At 37.1% G+C, this 22,207-nt stretch overlaps 1 protein-coding gene and 1 non-coding gene across 2 annotated transcripts; both read right to left on the bottom strand.

Moving 5' to 3' along the window:
* Positions 1–10,375: 10,375 nt before the first annotated feature.
* Positions 10,376–14,938, bottom strand: LOC118274243 (apical junction molecule-like). Its single transcript, XM_035591676.2, has one exon. The coding sequence runs from the start codon at positions 14,845–14,847 to the stop codon at positions 10,534–10,536; it is 4,314 nt and encodes a 1,437-aa protein (XP_035447569.2). The 5' UTR covers positions 14,848–14,938; the 3' UTR covers positions 10,376–10,533.
* Positions 14,939–20,151: 5,213 nt separating this feature from the next.
* Positions 20,152–20,223, bottom strand: Trnaa-cgc (transfer RNA alanine (anticodon CGC)). Its single transcript has one exon. It is a non-coding gene; the product is annotated as a tRNA-Ala (tRNA).
* Positions 20,224–22,207: the final 1,984 nt, after the last annotated feature.

Raw genomic sequence — 22,207 nt, 5'->3', positions numbered from 1 at the left:
GTTCCGCTTCAACCACTTCAAACAACGAAACCAAATCTGTAAAAATAGACTGTATAAACCGAAATATTACGTCATACATAGGAATGTAAGAATGAAGATGGGTGCTACGTGGCAGCCCTGAACACAGGGGTGTGGTTAGGTCGCCATCAATGGGACTTCAATCACAATGAGTGGCGCCATCATTATTTACAAATGAGCGTATAAATCTCTCGCGAACGATCCAGTTTCATTGTCGCGAAAATTATTAAGTGCCTCTATCCCTTTCTTTCGTATAGGCTTAGGGTGTGTTAGAAAGAGATGGTGTTTGTTAAATTATGATGGCGAATTAGTTGAGATGAGGCTCGACTGGGCGACGATGTGGTGGTTTTTTGTGAAATTGATTTGTTACTCGAACTTCGTTTTATTCTTTGAAGGGGTAGGTAAAGATGCTCATATTAGGTAATAGGATGTCAGGTAATTATTAGAATTGGATGTATAGGTTAGGTAGATTAGCGACTGCTAAATAAAAAAAACTACAATCGAACCGAATGGTCAATTTAGACATAGTCATGAAATACACCAGAAAATAAGGAATTGTAAAACTATGTCATTAGATTACAACGTTGTCCCACATTAGGTTCTTCTCCTGTGACGTGGGTGCGTTAAGAAACATACAAGTTTACATGCAAATAACACCCAGAACCGAAACAATATTTTGTGAATCACACAAAGAGTTTCTCCGTGCGGGAATTGAACCTGCTACACGTTCCACGGCAGTCACTTGCACACTATCATACCCAAAAAGCAATAACTATTTATTAATTTAGTTGCATTACCAATATTGTCGTCTTTTTTTTAAAATCATCTAATGACTTCCTGCCTTTGTGAGTAACCACCTCGTTCCTACTACTGCTTTAAGCCAGAGGCTAGGTGGTCCGCAACTCTGGAAAATAATATCCCCTTGTAATTATTTTTGCACATCTATGGGACATAAGCCTTACATCAATTACGACTGCTCTTCAAAATTTATGACTGTCCCTGATGTGATGATGACATGATGATCTTAGGTGTTTAGTATTCCTTCGTCGTACAAGCGATCATTATTCATATTTAATATACAGTGCGGACTCAATTGGCTGAATATATTAGAGGCATAACGGAAGGTTGGCCACACGCAGTAATGTATTGCGTGTTGAATGAAACATTCGTCTGTAATTTGTAAGGAATTAATTGATGGTGTTTGTTGACATTGAAATTGTTTGAACTTGAGATTATGGTTGTTATACCCTTAAGGTCTACGGTAGAGGTATGTGGTGTTTATAGTACGAAATTGTAAGAAGTTTATCGTTTTAAAAGATACGATGATTTTTAAGGTGTTGCTGTTCATCAGTGGATTGTATCGCATAGTCGAATCTAGCTCAATATAATTATTTGTATGAGGTAAAAAGTAAAAATCTTTCATATTATCTGTTTTTTTTTTTTTTAAAAACTTTTCCCTACATTAGGAAATTTTCCTGTATCGTGAATGCATTTACAAACATACAAGTTCACATACACATAACACCCAGATCCGAAACAACAATTTAGTGGATCACACAAAGAGTTTCTCCGTGCTTAAATCGTACCAACTACAAGTTACATGGCAGCCGGTTGCCCAGCCACCGCGTCAACCGTGTAGTCAATTTATTGAAGAATATGAAGAGACACAAAATGCTTTACAGGTTTCTGGAACCTGCGGTTTACCTAGTGCCTAACCTACCCTCTCGCCTCGCCCAAGACGGGAAAGTCGATGTATTTTCTGCCATAAAAAAAGTCCCTGGAATTAAATGGATTTAATCAAAGTCTGCATTTAGTCAACAAAACAGATATATGTAAACAAAACCCTATCACGAACTGTCGGCTAGTGGTCCAACTAATTGTTATGATGACAGTGGCGTGCCCCGGGCATATAACCCGGGAATTTCATTACGCAGCCACCAGGGCTGGCCTGGATTAGAATGCTGGCCATTGTTCATTGAGTTATGGCCACTGGACGTACGGTGTAGTCGGTGAACGGTGAAGGGCGGTTTGGAAATTGGGATGAGGGAGAAATGTCTGGATTTTGGTATTTATTGGTTGATTTTAGTAATATGGTGGCCATACATGTTATGTTTTACATGTCGGGTTTGCCTTTACATGTAAAACTGTGTATGCAAACCCCAGTATATGGGGGAAAATGTACAGTTGTTAGTACAATATAAGTCAGTTATGCCTGTACATTTTTGCATGTATGCCTGTACATTTTTGCATGTATGCCTGTACAGTTTTGCATGTAGGGGCAAAACCGTCGCGTCGTGCAAAACCTATCGTGGTCACCATTTACCAAAAGTTTTTTTTTGGAAATGGCAGATTTATGTTGTTGAAGACTCTTTTTTTAAATAAATGTTTATTTTGTTAGTGAGTATAACCTGTATGGTTGGATAATATGGATTCAGTAGACTTAGTATGTAATGAGTTAGTAGCGTAATAAAGTGTAGTCCTACTTCTTCGCAACGTGGTAATTGAAACCTGTCACTAGTTAAAACAGCTGAATTTATTTATCTTAGAACTAGCACTTATTTACAAGACTTATCCTGAAACTGAAATGAAAAACTGAAAAATCTAATAAGTATATCAGAAGGACTGGGGCCAAAATAACTATTGTATTTAATAGTTTTATTTTGGCCCTAGTAAATTTTCAACAGTTATCCATGGGAATAGATTAGATAGAAAGACGTCACAAATCCTAACTATGAACTTCGTCCTACAACATGATGGCGGCTGTTGGAGGCTCAAATTGGCCGCGATTGGCCCGTCTAATTGTTTGAAATATGCGCTCTATGCCACAAGGAATAGTTTAATAGCCTGCGTGTTCCTTACACTTCACACTGCTGTAAAATTCACGACATTCAGCACACTAATTCTAGTGCTAATTTCTAGTTTTATTGTTAGTCCCTACCTCTAATTATATTATGATTGTGAATTAGTTTATTTGCGTTCTTTAATAAAGTAATTGGAGGTGTTATTGGTCAATTCATAGCTGAAGTTTTGTTTTAGACTAAAAGCTATTAGTATTGCGTATTGGAAAACTATTGTAGTACTTGGTATAGTTCAATCCTGAGTGTAATGAAACTGACAGAAATGTAATATAAAAAAACCGAGCCCTGCGACAAGATACGTTGTGCGGCAGTTACCCAGCTACCGCATCAACCACGCAGTATACAGTTATTCTTGTCAAATATCATCTGAAATAGTTTTATCGCCAAAACAAACAATGGATCTTCACTAAAATCGGAAATAGACAATACACTCCACTTCCAATAGCAGTCTGAAAAATTATTTAGAAATCGAAATATAAATTAAACATACGTTTTAAACTCTTCAACCAAACTATCCATAAATCCTGCCTAGAGCCCATATAGCTACGAAACCAAAGACAATCCATAAGTACTTCTTAAACAGTTCCCAGATATTGTTATCTCATAATGAGTTATGACTCTCACTATCATATCTCTATTAATTTGTTTATCTCCTCCATTCCGAAGCACTCTCTAACTATCAGGGTGTTTGAAGTTTTATCGTGCGTATACGCATTGTAGAATGCGCCATACATAATGAATTTTAAATTTAGATTTTATGGACGGGGAATGGTCTTTCTTTTTTAAAATGCCTTCGAAGATTATTTCGGATTGTTGATGTGATTTGTTTGAGTATTTAGTGATAATTATTAGAATATATACATAGTTATAATGGGTAGCTTTTCAGGTAAATATGAAATGAATTATGAATTATCAGTACGAAAGCGGGGTCAGTACCCTACGTATGACTTTACGTTGAACGAAAACGAAACGAGAGTGCGTTCGGCGTTCTGATTGGCTGGCACGAATGGACTAACCAATCAGAGCGCTGAACGCGCTCTCGTTTTGATTACTTTAAACGTAAAGCAAACTCATGCTAATAGTATTGAACGCCTTTCGATAGGTCACGGGTTCTCAAAAACCCATAATCACCCTTTGCTCGACCCACTACATAGAAAGGCAGGCATTACATAGAGAGGTATATAGAATAATTATCACAAAAACAAAACTCATTACCAACCGACCCCTCACCTAGTTCCTTGCTACCTTCACCGTGAAAAACAAAAGTAACTAAAATAAATAAAACGTGCGCAAACGGAGGGTCGAGTGACGTATGACGTCATCACACGTGAGTGCTCAGAGGGTGGGCCTACCCTCACGTTGGGAGGGGTCAAAGGTGTCCGCCAATGGCAGGCGGAAGCGGGCACTAGAGCGGAACTAACTTCCGGCCGATATTTTTTTAATTATTGCATTCGGAGTGGAAGGTATTGCGGTTTCCGCCAGGTGTTTGGTAAATAATAGACTTTGATTCTTTTATATTGATATGTGTTTTGGATGTTATGATTTAATTGTGTTCGATAATAATTGTTGTTTTTATCTGTTTGATCTGATGGTACTGTTGGAAATAGAACATACCTACCATAAGTTTTTAAACTAAAATGGTCACTAACAATATCATTACAACTTGAAACGGGATTTTTACGGATGAGCACAGTTCATTCGTGATCATGGCGCTTGCAACAGTGCCGAAATATCGGAAACTCATAGAAATTAATAAACATGGTAAATATCCCGTTTCAAGTTCTAATGAGCTAGTATATCATACTGATAAATATCCTAGATAGAAGTACATACATATACATAGATCTGTATACTCAGAAATCTCCTGGTTAGCAATTGTGCACACAACTATTTGACTATCAAGACTCGAAAGACATACGGAAGTCATTTCAAAGGATACTTAATTAACATCAACATGAAAAATCTTCACAAACTAACAATCACCACTTTAGCTAATGATAATCCTGACTAATGACGCCATCTTAACAAAGTGGTGTAAGCAGGAAATATAAATTAAGACGATGTAAACGAACATGCAAGTGTTATTGTGTCGCGGCCACAAACAGGATGGGAGCCATTACCTACTCATGCGTCTTACATTGTAGGAATACGGATTTGTTAGGCTTGTTAAGATATGAAAAAAAAGACCAAAGGGTTGCTAGGTTAACACACCAAGTTTTGAAGACTGTCTCCGGAGCTACGGACTACCTATCCGGGCTCCGGCTCGAAAAGCAGGTGTAGGAACAGGGTGGTTTTTAGTCAGTAAGAGTCTGACACTCCCTCTCGTCTCGCCCAAGGCGGGAGAAGTCATTGATGATTTTTCCCCCTTAAAAACAACGGGGTCTCCGGAGCTGGTGTATTAAGGGTTCTAATGGTCACATCACGATCCCTAGTATTTTCCAACCCAAAACTAAGTACAAGTTTATTCTTTTCAAGAAATCGTGGTTAAGGCTGAGGAATGGTAACGAGTTCCAACTTGGAATCGCGAAATGTTTATAACATAACTGACGAAAATAGGGCGTTACATTTACATTTAGTATGTATTTACCTGCCAATGTTTGCTATTAATTAAATACCAATACTTATTAAATTCTCTAATAATTACAGTAACAAGTACGTACATAGGAAGACGGCATCCAATTTATCTCTGCTGGTAGACTCTCGACATGGTATACCATGACAAAATCCGACCATCACATCGCCCCACATTGTTTTCCGCTAAATTGGACTCCGTGATTAATTTGTTTAACTCCCCTACCGTGTAATTTGTCATCAACAACTATTTCCTGGTCTCCCACACCCCCCTCTTTACCAACAAACTCTACACAACTAAAGATAAGGTATGGAAAAAGAGGGGTCTTGGTAAAATGGTTGCGGTGCTCCTAAAATTCCTTGCTTATTTGGTTAGTTGACATTGGGAGCTCAATAAATAGTGAAATTCGCGAGATGTTTGCTAAGAAGTAATTATACGTGTTTGTCTCTTTTGCTCCGATGGTTTTGGAGTTACTTGAAGTAACGTAGTATAAGGAAATTTGGCAATACAAACAAAAGCTGAACATACCTCATAATACTGCCCGACAAGGTCCATAATTGTGGCTAAATACTGTATTTTCTAACACCTTTGTACATTATGGATGCAATAAATACTTGAATGCTGGATTTTTGTCCAGAAATAGCCGGCAAATTCCACAGAATCTCGGAAATACCCAACCAATCTTGTGCTAAAATTTGCAAATACAATTCATAGGACCCCCAAAACACACCCATCTCCCAAAACAAAACCAAGGTACCGCTACGTGACTCCGTTTATCTCGCGTTTCGTTTTTCACGCAGCATCTGCCACGGAAGGGTATCGTCTTCAGTATCTCAGTGATCCCCAGGGAGCTTGTTACACCGCTATAATTACGGGGACACCTATCTGGTTCAATTAGAAAGCACGAGTTATTTGCTTACCCGAATAGGTGGTGACTACGGTGTGAATGGAGGTTGGTTTGTGGTGCGTGATTGTGTTAAGACAAGATTGGGATGTAATTGTTAAGTTAAATATTGGAGTTTGAAGAGAATCGGGACAAAAACATTCAATTATAATAATATTATAAACTACAAAAAATAATTTATCGATTAGTGGAAACTTCAGTTTTCGGTACCTATCTGTAGATGGGGAGAGCTTATGTTCAACAGTGGTGATTTTCTTACTAATTATAATTTAACACTTATCACAATGTAACACCCAAATCAAATCATCTTTATTGTAGACTATTCGTATGCATCATAAATACAGGTCTTAAATAATAATTAAAATGAGTTCAGCAATGTCCAGCCGTAGAGGCATACAATAATAAAATATAAATCGGAATATAATAACTATGTCATATATGATTAAATCAGGTGTGCCTTAATTGTTATATTGAAAATGAAAATGTTCTCATTGCAATCTGACGAAGAAGCCAAGTCACCTTAAATCATACACAAAGACACTACAAAATCGCAAACCTACGAATTTAAGAAACACATTAGCAATAGCTTTCAACAAATTGCATCCAAATATCTACAACGACAACAAATCTGAACCTCCCACCGTCCCTTCCGATGTCGCAATCTTCCGCAAGTAACAGCAATTCCTTATCCTTCGTTACCCATTGCTTCCTCCATCAGATAGATAAGGGTTACAAATGGGTATCAGTGTAAAATCTTGGGTTTGTTCAGTTAGGGGTGGTTTTGCTTAAATTATGACCCCCAAACCGCCGACAGGGGCGGCAATTGCTTTGTCAACGGGTTAATTTAAGATATACTTCTTTTGGTCCCGTCTTCTCTTGATAAGGGAGTTCATAAATTCATTATTCTTTTTGTTGGGTTTGTCGTTTGTTGGTTATTTATTTTGGTTTTGTGTTTTTAATGATTTAACAATGAAGTTTTTGATTCGGGAACTGTTAGTAAGATCGTCGTATCGTCACGCCTTTTATCCCTGAAGGGATAAAGTACGTAATGCCACTATAATGTACACCCACTCTTCACCATTTGTGTTAAGTATAAGCCCCATGTAATAGGTGTGCTATTACTGAGAAATTTACGAAAGACTGAAAAAAACCCAATAATGCTTTGCCCGACCCGGGAATCGAAACCCCTTGCCTGTCAGTCGCACTTGTGACCACTCGCATTGTGGTTTCTATTTATTCTCCCAAAAATATAATTCTCTTTAAGCAGGACACAGTTAAAACTAATATCGTTTAACAATTTTTACCCACGAGAACATCGGTACATACAGAATTTCACACCGTACAGACGGAAATCATTTTTAAAATACAAAATATGTTTTTACACAACCGATCCAGAAAAACAAGCCAGCTAATTTGTCATACTTTTACAAAACGGGTCCGTAGTACTTTATCAGGGAGATTAGTGTTGGACATTATAATCCTGGGGTCCGAACTTCGGTTGAGGTCCAGCCTATAAATCAGGCCTGGACTTGGAGCCCTGAAGTATTATGTTTATTTCATTGGAACACATTAATCTCTAAGTATTATACATTTCAATTAATGAAGGATTGATTTGGGGGTTTAGGAGATTGTTTAGGTAGGAACATTTTGTTTGTAAAGGTGGAAATATTTTGTATGGACGTGATTGTATTGCTATGTGTGAAGATGGTAAACTTAACACCATATTCACAAACTATAAAACAAATTAATGTTTAGGAATGAGAGCAAATAGGTCATTTCTACGTATAAAACGTACCTAGAAGTGACGTGACGCGATATTTCAAATCCATATATCTTCGAAGGTTTTTCGTGTATATTGAGTGTAAAAAAATGAGTATAATCTGTAAATATTAGAGTGAATGAAATCAGTAGTCTACTACACGTATAGTCACATATTTTTGATTAGGATCACTTGATTGATTTTATTTAAATATCTAGTTAACTTTACTTGTCATGATCAGTTTTGGTATAATTTTTCTTTTACCATTTTTAGGATCAATATTTGATAATCAAATTAGGTATAGCCGTAACGGCATCATCACTAAGTGTCTCACTCAAATGGCCTGCCCATATCCACATATGGCCAAAATACATCTCTTCAACATTTGACCTTCCATGATTAGAAGGTCCTCTCGCAGATTTATTGCAATTATCTTACTTTATACACAGATGGCCTCCTACAACCTTTAGAGGTCACCTATAAATTAAATAGGAACAGGGGTAATTTGTCCTGTAATCCCTGTCAATCGGGGATTATCCGGACAATTGGTGGTAAACGTAGTAATCCCACAACACTGCACCAATTTACCCGAGTCCAGTATTTATTGGGGAGTGGTCACCCTTCATTGGTGGTCTTCGAGATTACTAGTACATATAATACATATTATGCACTTGTATTGTGTAATTGATTCTAGTTGTTGATTAAAGTATCTGCCGTTTTTGATGGACAAATTGATTACTGTCATATAAATTGAACAATTGATGAATACATTAAGGGTTGAATACCAAAATTCGTGTTGAAGCAGTCGGTAGAGAGCGCCCTAAACGGACATATAGCGACCAGATTGGCAATATATTAAAGAATAGCTAAATTAAAAGTACCGTAAAGTAAGTCTCTGTTTGTATGTATGTAATTTCGTGTTGATACTTCAGTGTATACATAATTTTCAGAATTATCTTATTTTGCGACGATCTGAATTGAGACAGGCACTGTCTGAACTCTATGCTAATAAATTAATTAAGAATTTTACTGTTGTAAAGCAATCGAAACTTTACTCAGGCAAGGCAGTTAGCCTATTAGTGCTTAACAAGTAGACACTTATACTAAATGTCGATGGAAAAAGTTGTCTCAAAAGTGTTTAAAGTTTAGTACATTTTTTGTCCCTACTTCATAATGGGAACAAACTAGGTAACAAGTTCATAAATATTTTTTGTTATAGAACTTTGTACCTTCGGACAGCACTTTAAAAGTTCTTAGTAAAAAGTTTGAAAGAACGATACTATTTGTTGGTTACTTTAGAGGGTAGTGCGGAGACAACTTAGTTTCGTTTTTAGAATAGCATTAATGGTTTCAGATCGTTTTTTAATCATTAAATATGTTTGAGTGATCGTGAAAATTCTATTGTCTTACTAATATTATAAATGCGAAATATTGTGTGATATTTGTTACGCAATCACGTCAAAACGGCTAAAGAGATCAGGATAAAATTTGGTACAAAGGTAGAGTATGGTCCAGAATAACAGATAAGCTTTTTATCCCATGGGAATGCAGGCGAAGTCGCTGGTAGCCACTAGTAAACAGGGCAATGTGAAACTAATATAGTTTACAATGCTAGAAGACCATGTTTAGTATTTTCTGTCATGAAACATCAACAAGAGTATATTATTCCAAAACGCCTACCACAAAAGTCCGACATATAATTCGCAAAGTGGCTACTGGGTGTAATGACAGATTAGCAGCGGTGGCGGCCACCTGAGCTGGGCAAAATATGCAATAACTCAGGATCCCCTCTAATTCACCCGGATCGAGCCAATAAATTCATCACCGTGATTAGTGAGCTACTCACTGGAATTATATGGAGTGGGTACCTCTCTAGTTATGAACAGAGAAAGAGATTGGAGGTGGAATAATTGATATGATGTATCTTTGGTTGATTGTGGGTTATTAATTTGTTGTGTTTATTTTAAATTCATGTGTTTGAGTGTGTAAAACTACAGTTTTCTGAATATCTAGCAAGAAAACAGTATTTGTAGCGTATTGCTAATTGAATGACTAGCGCGTAGAAGTGTGTAAGTAAGAAATGTTATTGAATTTTGCGCCCTGTACTGTACTGTGGATGTAATTAGAACCAATTTACAAAAGATAACAATTCAAGGTTTAGGATTTCAGTGTATGTATCGTGATTTTTATAAATACATACTTAACACATACATAGTTTACCTATAATGATATCAATGTTATATTTCAGAAATAAAAACTCAGAATTATACTTAAACCCATATAATATTAATAACAGTATCAAATGAATTACAGCAATAATCGTACAGCTAACATTATTGAAATATCAACTACCTATAATAAAACTAAATTCCCTCTTTATAATGGTGCCAAACGTATAGACACATGTAGATAGTTCGAGTCATCAGAAAGTGTCATTTAATCTAGTGTCACATGACTTGGAACAGCCGCACTGGGCTAAAGTAATGTCATCTAGTGTCTTCCTTTTAGGCTGAGGAATTAGACTCTTTTGTTTCTCCGTTGGGTCTGATCCTTGTCTACTATGAAATGGTTGAATACTAGCACGTTTGGGTATCTTGCTCGGCTTAAACGACGAGTAATGCGACTTACACTGTCCCATATCCACGCAAATCTCAGTAGTAGGTCTGTCAATAGTAATCTCCAAGTATGGAGACTTTCCAGTTTTTACTTTGACTTTGTTTTTACTTTTTCCTCTGTTTCCTGGCATCATCCGTTCCTTCGTGACTTCAAAGCGAGTTTTTCTTTCTCTCTCCAACGGTTTATCTGACAGATATTTTGAAAGACTATCTGAAGTTACATCGCGATACGTTGAAGTCGATAGTGAATCGATGCACTCGGTACAAGGATAAGAACTTCTTTGCAGCTCATCTGTTATAGTGTCTCGGGAGTCTGCTAATGGACTGTTGTAGTCCACATAATCAGATGATTTGCGATTCAAATTCTCAAATTTAACTTCGTTGACAATGTGCGTGCTTTCTTTAGGCATACTGTCTCTTTTGTTTATTTCTTCTGTAGTTCTTAAATAAGGGCTTTCCTCTCGTCCTCTCTGATTTTCAACTAAGTAAATGCTGTCGTCTCTTTCTTTTCGATGTTTTGTCTTTCTACTACAGCTGTGCTCTCGCTTCCTTCGGTCTTCGTTCCTTTTACTGCAGCTATGGTCGTGTCTCTTGTGTTCTGGTCTTGCACAGCAACAGTCACGCGCTACTCTGTCATCAGCCTTATGGCAACAACATGGAGTCACACGTACTTCTCTTTCACCTCTCTTGTTATAATAGCTCTCGTTTCGAGCTACTTTGTCATCTATCTTGTTACAAGAGCTATGCTCGCATTCTCCACGATCACTTGTATTTTTACAGCTACTGTCTCGTGTTATTTGGTCACCAGTACTGCTAGAATAGTCGCCGTCTTTGGCGCCCTGGTTATCTATGTTATCAGAATAGGCCCCTCGAACACCACAGTTGTCCATCGTATTATAAGAGTTACGATCTTGGTCCCTTCGATCCTCTGTTTTTCTAAAGTCATTTTGAATCTTAGTGCCTGAGTATAAGTTTGTGAGACTATCTAACACCTTGCTGCCTCCCATGTCTTTATTGTTATGTCTTTGTGCATCAAGTTGTCGACTATTATCGAAATCTCTATAACTTTCGAGATTTTTAATATCTTCAGGTTTTCTACCTGTTTTCTGTTCTCTGGGTTTATCGGATTCCTCAAATTTTCTAATTTCCTCATATTTCCTACACTCATTGGGATTTCTAGCTGTATCACGTTTTCTGGCTTCATCATAATTTCTCGTCTCATCATATTTTCTTGCTTCATCATATTTTTTAGTATTATCTTGTTTCCTGGATTCGTCAAGCTGTCTGGCTTCCATAAGTTTTTTGTATTCATCGAACGTTTTAGCCTCTTCTGGCTTTTTCCGTTCATCATTTTTCCTGGAATGCTCAGCTTTTCTTTGTCTCCGGAACTCCTCAATATCTTTTTGTTCCTCATTTTGTTCTTCAAGTTTTTTACTAGATTGTTCACGTTCCATGCGTTCCTGGTATTTTTTAAATTCTTCATACTTCCTAGTTTGATCTTCAAACAGTTTACGTCTTCTACTATATTCTTCTGCTTTGATACGTTCTCCAAGACTCCTGCATTCTTCAAGTTTTTCTAGCATCCTATACTCTTCTAGTGTTTTACAATCGTCTTGTTTTTCTAACATCCTACATTCTTCGAATCTTCTGCTATCTTCAAACATTCGAGGTTCATCGGTGTGTCTGCGGTCTTCATTATTTCTGAATTCATCCAAATGCAGACTTTCTTCCGCTTTAATGCGTTCTTCTAGTTTCTTAAATTCCTCTGCTTTTTTACGATCGTCTGCTATTCTAAATTCTTCCGATAATCTACATTCTTCCGGCTTTCTACGTTCTTCTGAAAATCTAAGTTCAATTTTATGTTCTTCTGCTAGTTTACGTTCGTTTTCTATTCTTTGTTCTTCTGCAATTCTACGTTCTTCTGCAGCTCTACGTTCTTCCGCAACTCTAAGTTCTTCTAATTTCTTGTATTCTTCTGCTTTTTCACGTTCCTCTAATTTCTTCAATTCTTCAGCTTTTTTACGTTCCTCTGCTATTTTACGTTCTTCTGCCTTGCGACTTTCTTCTAATTTCTTGGATTCTTCTGCTTTTCTGATGTCTTCTAGCTGTTTACGTTCTTCAGCTTTTCGCCGTTCTTCAAGTTTTTTATATTCCTCTGCTCTTTTGCGGTCTTCAAGTTTCTTAAATTCTTCTGCCCTTCTATGTTCTTCTTGTTTCTTTAATTCTTCCAACCTTCTGCGTTCTTCTTGTTTCTTACATTCTTCTGCCCTTTTGCGTTCTTCTAGTTTCTTACATTCTTCTGCCCTTCTGCGTTCTTCTGCTTTTTTGTGTTCTTCTGCCCGTCGCCATTCTTCAAGTTTCTTACGTTCTTCTGCTTTTTGGAGGTCTTCAAATCTTCTTTGTTCGTTTTGTGACCTTTTGCCACGGACTTCACTGACTTGACAACACTCCTCTGATTTTCTACGATCATCACACCTTCTGTAATCACATCTTTTTCTATTTCTGTAGTCAAACGATGTCCTGTCTGGTGGTAAGTTTTTTGACGCATACCGCACTGTTGTGACACTGTTATCGCTTTGGGTATATTTCGAACTGCAGCTGATGCCCTGGTCGTAACTTGATGAGTTGTTCATATGTTGCATAGAATTATATCGATCAGGGTATACATATTGAGCCGGCCTCTTAAGTGACGACTTTTTTTCGATAACTCCAAATTGTTTGGGTATTTCACGAGATATCTTGTTAACTATGGGATCCGATGGAAGACACAATAGCGACCCAATTCCAATATTTTTAGCCATTTTTGATTCGGGCAATTGACCTTCAAATTCCATGTTGGTCAACTGGGATCTACGAAATAATACTACTTCAGGATCTCTACTCAATGTTGTGCTATGGGGTCTATCCTGTGATAATGGATAAGTGTCTTCAACCATGCAGCTCGTCGTACCTTTGAAGTAACCTTTCCCCTTTTTTTCCGCCTTAACACCCTTACCGCCCTTATTATTATCTATAAAGAGATAGACGTTACTTGTACAATCTTTTTTGCGAAATCTTTTAGAACATAATATGTAAATCAGAGCTGGTATGCACCAGGCCACTTCAATAAGCAGTATAATAGATATTATCCACATTTTTTTACATGATAAATCGACTAACGCGTGTGAAGGGGGTTTCTTACACATGACGTATTTGTTCCCGTATAAGTCAATGACGCTATTGCAAAGATCTCGTGTCCTGTTTACTAGTGAGAGCACACTTCCTAGTGCGAGGTACAGGTTCTCATCCTTCAAGTGTGGCACAACGTCACGTGCGAGCCACTCTTGAAATTTTTCATCGAATTTCTCCTGTTCCTTAGGGTTACTGGATTGAATACAATTTTTTGCTGCGTCGTAGTATTTAACCAGATTGTGTGCAGAATCTGGAGTGTTCATCGGTATTAAAGATGTATTTTTCAACGGTATAAACATTGTACTTGCTCTCTCATTCCAATTCACGTTAGGAATTGGTATCGCCAATCCTGTATCAGTCTTCTCAAAGTAAGCTAAATTATCACAAGGATCTTTCATGCTTCTGGTGTTTGACATGATCTTCAACGGAGCTACATTGATGGTCATAGAGTTGAGCACCCTTTCATCAGGCTCGCGCCATCCGACACCATCAGTGTCTAAGTATCTTTTTATCTCATTGTAAAATTTGAATAGTTTGACAACGTTATTTTGAGATACTGTACCTCCGTAGTAGTCCAGTTTTGCCACGGGTAGTACCCAAACTTTAAGGTAGCCGCCTATTGCATCAGACAGAGCTGTGGTCATAATGGTGTCTGTTTCGGTGTCAGGAGCTTCTCGTTTGATAGCGGTGTAGGCATCCTTGAAATATCCGAGTAGTATGTTGACGTAGTCTTCATTGAAGTTGTTGATGAAAACTGGTGGTGGAAGCAGGGTTTGGAAGTGCCTTCTGGCCTTCAGTAATGCTAGTTCGCTCTTGCTCCATTGTTTCTTCTTAAGATCTGCTGCAGTGAACAGTACTGTGCCGACATTTGGTGCATAGTCCTTCTGGTCCACGGCGATGACTTCACATATTGCCGTGAGTATGACTGTGCACGCGTAAATGAACATCATGTTTGTAAATTGATTACAAAATAATAAATAATTTATAAAATATATGCCACACAAATTGACATCCTTATTTCGTATGCTTTGACAGTTTTCAATATGACTGATTGTGATGGTGATTTTTAGAAAGAAGTTTTGTAGTTTACACGAAGCAGTTTGTTTTTAAATTATGATTTTTCCATGGCCTCGTGTGGCAAGGAGTTGAACCCAAAGACGTTGAAAAAAAGGTGTGTGCGTGAGAGGGCGCCAGGTGCCTCAGTCATTGTTTCAATGGACTTTTTTTAAGTGGTGAAATGACATCCATTGTCTTAGGCCGAGGTGATACGGAGTATCAGACTCTTACTGAATAAAAACCATTCGTCCTCTTGCTTTTCGAGCCGGAGCCGCGGTAAATCCGCTAGGTAATCCGTGGCTCCAAATTGTTCAAGAGACTACATCCGAATTTTCAAAGTCATTGGGTAGAACCATATAAATTGAAACTATAAGATTGAAAATATCGATTTGATTTCAGTGATGACTTTTCAAATATCTCGTCCTATGATCTACATTACCAATGACTTCCCCAAAGATAATCACACATGTCTTGCGCTCAATACATCAAAGGTGCCAGGTGTGTCAGCAATAAATCTCTGAGCGATACCGTAGGGGTACGGTTTGGGGATAAAAGGGGGGGTGCGACGAGGCCGCCAAGTTAAATTGTTTAATTAAAACCAGTATCAAATTAGGGGATTACACATATGTATGTATGGGGTAACCGCGTCTTTTGGGTGTAATGACATCAGTGGAGAATTGATTCCGGGACAAATGTGATCTTCAAGGTTGTGGGATGAATTTTAATTGTGTTCAAAAGAGTTAACTGGTTCGGTGGTAAGTGAGCTGCGATGGGTCGGACAAGGGATTACTTATACCCTTTTTGGATTCCAATTTTTTTATGGAGTTTTGGAATTCAAATAGATGTTTGGCTTGAAAACTGAAACTTGTACACTACGAGTAATAACTGACGAAAAGTGAATAGATTTTACTGTAACAAGATTATGACCTTTTATGGATATTAACTTTACTAAATCGTTTGCTGAAACAGAGACCAATACTTTTGAGTGCAGGCGACGTAGGTGATTAGAACATCTTTTAAATATTAACTTTTATACTTGTTTAAACCATCAGAAAGAGATAATATCTCAACTCAAGCAACTTGGTCTCTTTAAATAAAATACCCTCATTCAACAATTACAGATACTAATTAGAAATTCGCGTGGTGGACTCTGTATGTTCAATTATAATTGTTATTTTAATGAATAGACAAATTAACATATTACGTCTGGTTCAGGGTGGCGTGACTATGGTGTCTGCCAGAGACACTTTTAATTGCTGTTATTGTGATAAATGATAGTGTTTTTTAATTTGACTGCTGTATGAGGTTTAGTAAAAATTGTTGTATGGAGTGCTTGAAATAGGAGTTTCTCTATGACATAATATTTATTTGCCTCGTTGGTCGAGTTGTTGCAAGTGCGACTGCCGGACAAGGCGTCTTAGGTTCGATTCCCGGTGGGGCAAAGCATTACTGGGCTTTTTTCGGTGTTTCGAAAATTACAAGATTGAATAAAGCAGGTCTAATTTAGTCATGCCAGAGTCAAAGCTTCAAAAGAGCTTCAAAAGTTTGATCACAAACCCATAACATCAAACCATTACAACCAAACTCTTTACACATACTAGGCTACCATAACATAATAGTTGATTACTGGTTGATTACGTATCAGTAATCAAAGCGCGGATAACCCTCCGAGCGCCAATGTTCTCTGTAACGTGTGCCAACCCTTAATGATGCGTGTAACGGAATATCCTTGTGGATAATATTGATGCTTAGGGTGCGTTCATAGAGACATTTTAGAGGTTGCGATTTAAAATTTGTTTTAATTAAAAACATGTGGTTTTCTTCTTGGTTTGGTAGATATTTGTTAGCTATAGTATTCGATATAGCGAATATGATGAGTAGTAAAATTGTGGGCGCAGTTGTCGCTACTTTGACAGTTTACGTCAAAGTCAAAGTTAAATTACTAATTTCAATTAAACCATTAATAGGTACTTTTGAAATGTCAACAAGTAAAGAAATAATAGTTTGTCATTCTGTCAGTAAAAAAGCTAGGTGCTTGTTACTGTCAATTTGCAAGTCTGTATGAAAGTTACGATTTGTGTTTTTTCCTCGGTAGAAATAGGCATTGTAATAAGTGAAAATTAAATGATTGCCTTTATTTAACCCAATTATCATTAAAAAATCTTGTCAGAAATCGCATCAAAAAGTCTTGCACACAAACGCCCCCTTACGGCCGGTATCGACAGCATCAATCAAACATTATCGCGCCGTTGTTTGGAGAGCCACCAATTAATACACGGCAGCCGACGGTCGGATACTGGGTATACATCAAACTACACAAAACCAGTATAACCTGACCCTTGAATATTCGCAAAGACCATACAAAGCGAGGTCATGATAAACTGGTTGTGTTTAGCTTGAAGTGTTACCATGGGTACAAACGACCCATGATATGATCTGATGTATCACATTAAGTTGATTTTAATTGCGTCATGTATGTTTATAATATGTTTAATGTTCATTATTGTCTTGTGAAGGAGAAATTGGTCTGTTTATGGGGGTAGGAAAATGGGGGCTTAGTGTATGGACTTTAGACGCTATGGAGGGGAGGTATTTTCACTTATTTAAGTAAGAGTAATAAATAAGTTTAATATTTTATAGTTCGAAGCTAATGGATAACCAAGCATCATTTAGCACCTAAGCAATTTGATTCATATATACATAACCTCACGCCTGTCTTCCATGGCGGTAGGCAAAGACAATGGAACGCCAATTGCTACGATTCTTACCTATTCATCAGTCTTTTCATGCATGCTCGTCGGTAAAAGGTACTTGTAATTTGGCCCTTCTTTAATATATCGCTAATCTGATCGTTATACCTATACCCGTCTAGGGCGTTCTCTACCGACGGCCCTAATCATATTATCGCATTGTATATTTCTTTCGTGTCATTAATTTATTTCATGTATTTTTTTCTTAAATTGTGTGCTAATTTGCCATTTAATAGACCAAAAATTAATTAGAATAAACCACTATAATTCTTTACAAAGTGATAATTGAAACTAAACACTTATTATAATTTTATTAACCTGCATAATCACTCAATAATAGTCACGTGTCATTTCACCGCTACAAATATGTTGGGACTTATTTGTCAAGCATCATGTAAGGCAGTAACTAATTAATACACGGCGGGGAAGGGTTAGCTGTCATAATTAAACTGTAGATATGTCTGTCAGTTTGTAGCTGTCATTTGAAATTGTAGTGTTTAATTGATTTACAATTTGTATAAGAAAGGGGATGATTATTGAATTATTTTTAAATAAGTTCGTAAAATAGGTTAAATGGTTCGTTTTATTTTCTGAGGGGTAGGCAGTGTTACGCATGTGAAGTATGTTTGTCCCTTAAAAGTCTCGATTTCGATTCTTAGCAAAGTAATATTATTCCGTTCATAATATTTGTTATAAAAGGTCGACGGCGGTATTTCTGAACCGATATCACCTTAAAACTTTCAAGAAAGGAGCATACTCCTTTTTAAAAGGCCGGCCAAGCACCTGTGTCTCCCCTGGTGTTGCGAGTGTCCATGTGCGGCACTGATCGCTTACCATCAGATGACTTGTCTTTTATAGATCCTAGCTTACAGGAGTTGCAGCGGTTTTGAAAGGTTGTGGCGAGCTTATCCCAAAAAATAAATAGCTAGTTTATACATAGCCAAATTAATGATCGTGCTATTTAATTGTTGGTTTTGATGTTAGCTACAAATGTCTTTCAGTACTAAAAGACAGACAGACGTTAAATTATTTTATTATGTTTTAATTGTTCTGAATGTGGGCTTTCTTGGCAGCATTTGGGTTGTAAAGTTTTATTCATTATTTTATTATTCTGTGTACTTTTTAATGTTGATGTTTCAAAGGATTTAAGGCGCGTGTTAATGGAATATGTATAATAAGTGGTTTTTATTGTTTGTTATATGTTAAATATTGAGTTTCAGTCGAATTTGGGTGAGTTTTATATACCACGATGGTGGCAAGAAAGCACACGGTCCACGTAATGGTAAGTGGGTATCGAAGCCTATGAACGCTTGTAATACTTGGGGCATTACATGCGATTTGCGGACGCTTAAGAAACCTATTTACTTCCTTCTTGAATGAAGTACCCAATATTCTAACCTACTGGGAAAAACTTTGGCGGGGAGTTCATTCCATAATCGAAGGGACCGTATGTGTAAATTCCTCTAAAACTAAACTGTACGGTTTTAAAGTTGACCTTATCTTAATCGAGAAAATGTGCGAGAAAGAGTTTCAAATTCATGACCAACTATCATAACCCAAAAGGCCGGCAACGCACTTGTAACGCCTCTGGTGTTTCGGTTTTCGTTTACCGGCTTATAACATAAAAAAACTTAAACTATTTACATTATTAGTAAGAATGTAACATAGAAGTGGCAGGTAATTATTTACAGCTACCCCTAATTAGGGGTAGCTCTGAGTTATAGTGATGGTGCGCGATTTATCGCCGTGCCCAATGACCGGCTTATGATTAGTCAGAGAGTGTGCTGATGTAAGGGGGATGGAAGAGACAAGCCTTGGGATTTTGAGCGTACTTCGTGTGAACAAATTGGGTATGGTATTTTAGGAATTGTATAATTGACACAGTAGATTATAACACAATATTGCCGATTAAGAGCTCAAGAATACTAGTAGTAACGCTCTCTGATAAATCTGAACCTTTAAAACTACGATTGCCAACGTGTTTACGAAGCGTAGAAGCGTTACGTGATGCGCAAAGGCCAGTAGTTCTATGTAAACAACTGAGATTCAGCAAAATCTGTGATGCGAAGGTCGAGATTCTGTTCTAATACCAAAGTACCTAACCCGAACTAAATCGAGAAAGTTAAAAGCAGAAAAAGTAGTCGATCATACTGTAAATAGTCCTTAGCACTTCCAGTAGCTTCACATCTGTGTAATCTGAAAGATTGCCCGTCAGTCGGTCTGTTTGTTCGCGTGAAAAGTTCGCTCCTAATGATCTGCTGTTAATATTGTACGTACACAGTTATTGTGGAACATGTACAGACATATGTAAAGATATTTAACCATGTAAATAACAGGGTTATGTACTGTACTAGTCGTATAAGTATGTACATTGTGCAATAAATAAATAAATATATTTGTAAGTATTCCGCTGACAAAAAAAAAATAAAGTTTCACTAAAAACAACTTTGGAGATGCTGGGATTTGAACCCAGGACTTTCAGCATGCGAAGCAGACACTCTACCACTGAGTTACATCCCCGATGGGGGAAGCAGCTATTTTATTAGACTACTAGTACTTTTATAGTGAGAGTTATTATGTTTATTAAGGCCGTGGTATCACTCCGGTCGAGTCGGCCCATTCGTGCCGAAGCATGGCTCTCCCACACTTGACTTAGGGTTATGTATGCTGAATATTATAATATCGTCTCCTTTATAAAAATCTGGAAGTTTTGATTTTATTTGACATTAATAAACGTGATCAACATATTATAAATACAAGTAGCAAAAGTTGTATAGATGAATTTAATTGTTGCTATTAATTATTGTGTAGGCGCCATCACAATTTTCTATCGGCATCAGATTTTAGCATAGTAACCGTCATATTTTTCCGTATAAAATATTATAAATATTGTTGACTGCATTAATTGGTCGAGTAGCCGCATGATAACTTAAAGTCAAAGTCAAATTAATTATTCCACTTCAATTCCTTTTGAAATGTCATCAAATAAAGAAATAAATAATATTTTATCAGTATGTCCGTCTGTAAAGCTAGGTGCTCGTTTCAAGTGTAGCTTCGAATAGAGAAGAACGAGGAGGAAACACTATACTTTACTCTTTTAAAAAAAATATAGTTTACAGTTTCTCTGATACATCTTTCCAATCAATAATTTTCGACTATCGAGGGAAGACTAGATATTATGAGTGATCAAGCAAAGACAAATTATATTTTTTCGAACCATTAATTTTATATCTACAATACCATCACAAATATCTTCACAATAAATAATAACCCAGTAGCTCAAAAACCATGTATAGCAGAACCGTAGCCTATGAGTCTATGGAAAACCCATGGGGAGTGGGGGACAAATTGTACGTTCCCATGGGAAATCTTCAGTTATTAACTGTCAATCATATCGACGGTGGCGCCCCCTACGTTAATGTACAAACGACGTGCTGTGATTTTCTTTTCGTAGACATTTTTATTAGTTCGTGTATTATTTTTTCTCTTTTCTGGCTTTTGAAGATGGTTTTGTATGGTGAAGTAAGTAATTTGTTGGGTAGGGGTTTTGTTTATTTTTGTGGTTACAATTTAAAGTATTTGGAAATATAAATAAAATGTATATTTTGTTTTGTACATAAACATATTGTTTTAATAATGATTGTGATTATTTTTACGAATGACTGATTGTGAAAGTGGGTGTTAAATTCAATATTTTACATGCTCGTCTTTCCATGCTTTCGGAGATTAAAGAGTATTCATTATGCTATGCTTTAACAAAACTCTTGACAAAAATAACTTTCTGGAGGTGCTGGGATTTGAACCCAGGACTTTCAGCATTAGAAGCAGAAACTCTAACCACTGAGTTACACCCCCTTATGGGAGGGTGTCGGGTTTAGCCGTCTGCATGCGATTTCATACACTTGGCATCACGTCACGCTATTTATTTATGAAAGAGAGCAGAGAAGTCAATATACTAGTAAATCTTTAATGTATAAGCTACTTGTCTACATACCATATGGAAAAACCTCTTATGACTTATTTTGAACCACATATTTGTTATCACCTTAGCTGACAAAATAGGAAAAATTAGCAAAATAGGCCCAGTAGTCGAGCCAAAAAGTGCATTATTCTCTATGACCTAATTTGAACACTCTTTACCAATACGGCGGTATACCCGCTAGGTAGTCCTCCTGGAGTTGCCCGGAGGTGAGCCTATTGTCATACATTAGGCACAAACAGTGAAAAGCGAAAGATCTAGTAACAGATACCATACTTAGAAATCGAACCGGAGACTTCTAGCTTGCAATATTATAACCTGGAAATATCCTAGGAATGTGACGGTTTAGGTACCACATTCCGGAACGGGTTTGGTTTGTCTAAAGTGTCCCCTTTACGTTGGCTCGAATGAAACTAACAGTCAAGTATTATGTTTAAAGGATTTCTCTTGGATTCAGCGTTACTCAATATTTTTAACGTATTTGTCTAATTATTCCTATTTCTATTAGTCATATCATAACTTAAG

The sequence above is a fragment of the Spodoptera frugiperda genome, chromosome 3 (genome assembly GCF_023101765.2).
Source record: "Spodoptera frugiperda isolate SF20-4 chromosome 3, AGI-APGP_CSIRO_Sfru_2.0, whole genome shotgun sequence".
In the NCBI taxonomy this organism is placed as follows: Eukaryota; Metazoa; Arthropoda; class Insecta; order Lepidoptera; family Noctuidae; genus Spodoptera; species Spodoptera frugiperda.
Note: the sequence above shows the minus strand (reverse complement) of the source record. Positions and strands in the feature narration are given on the sequence as shown.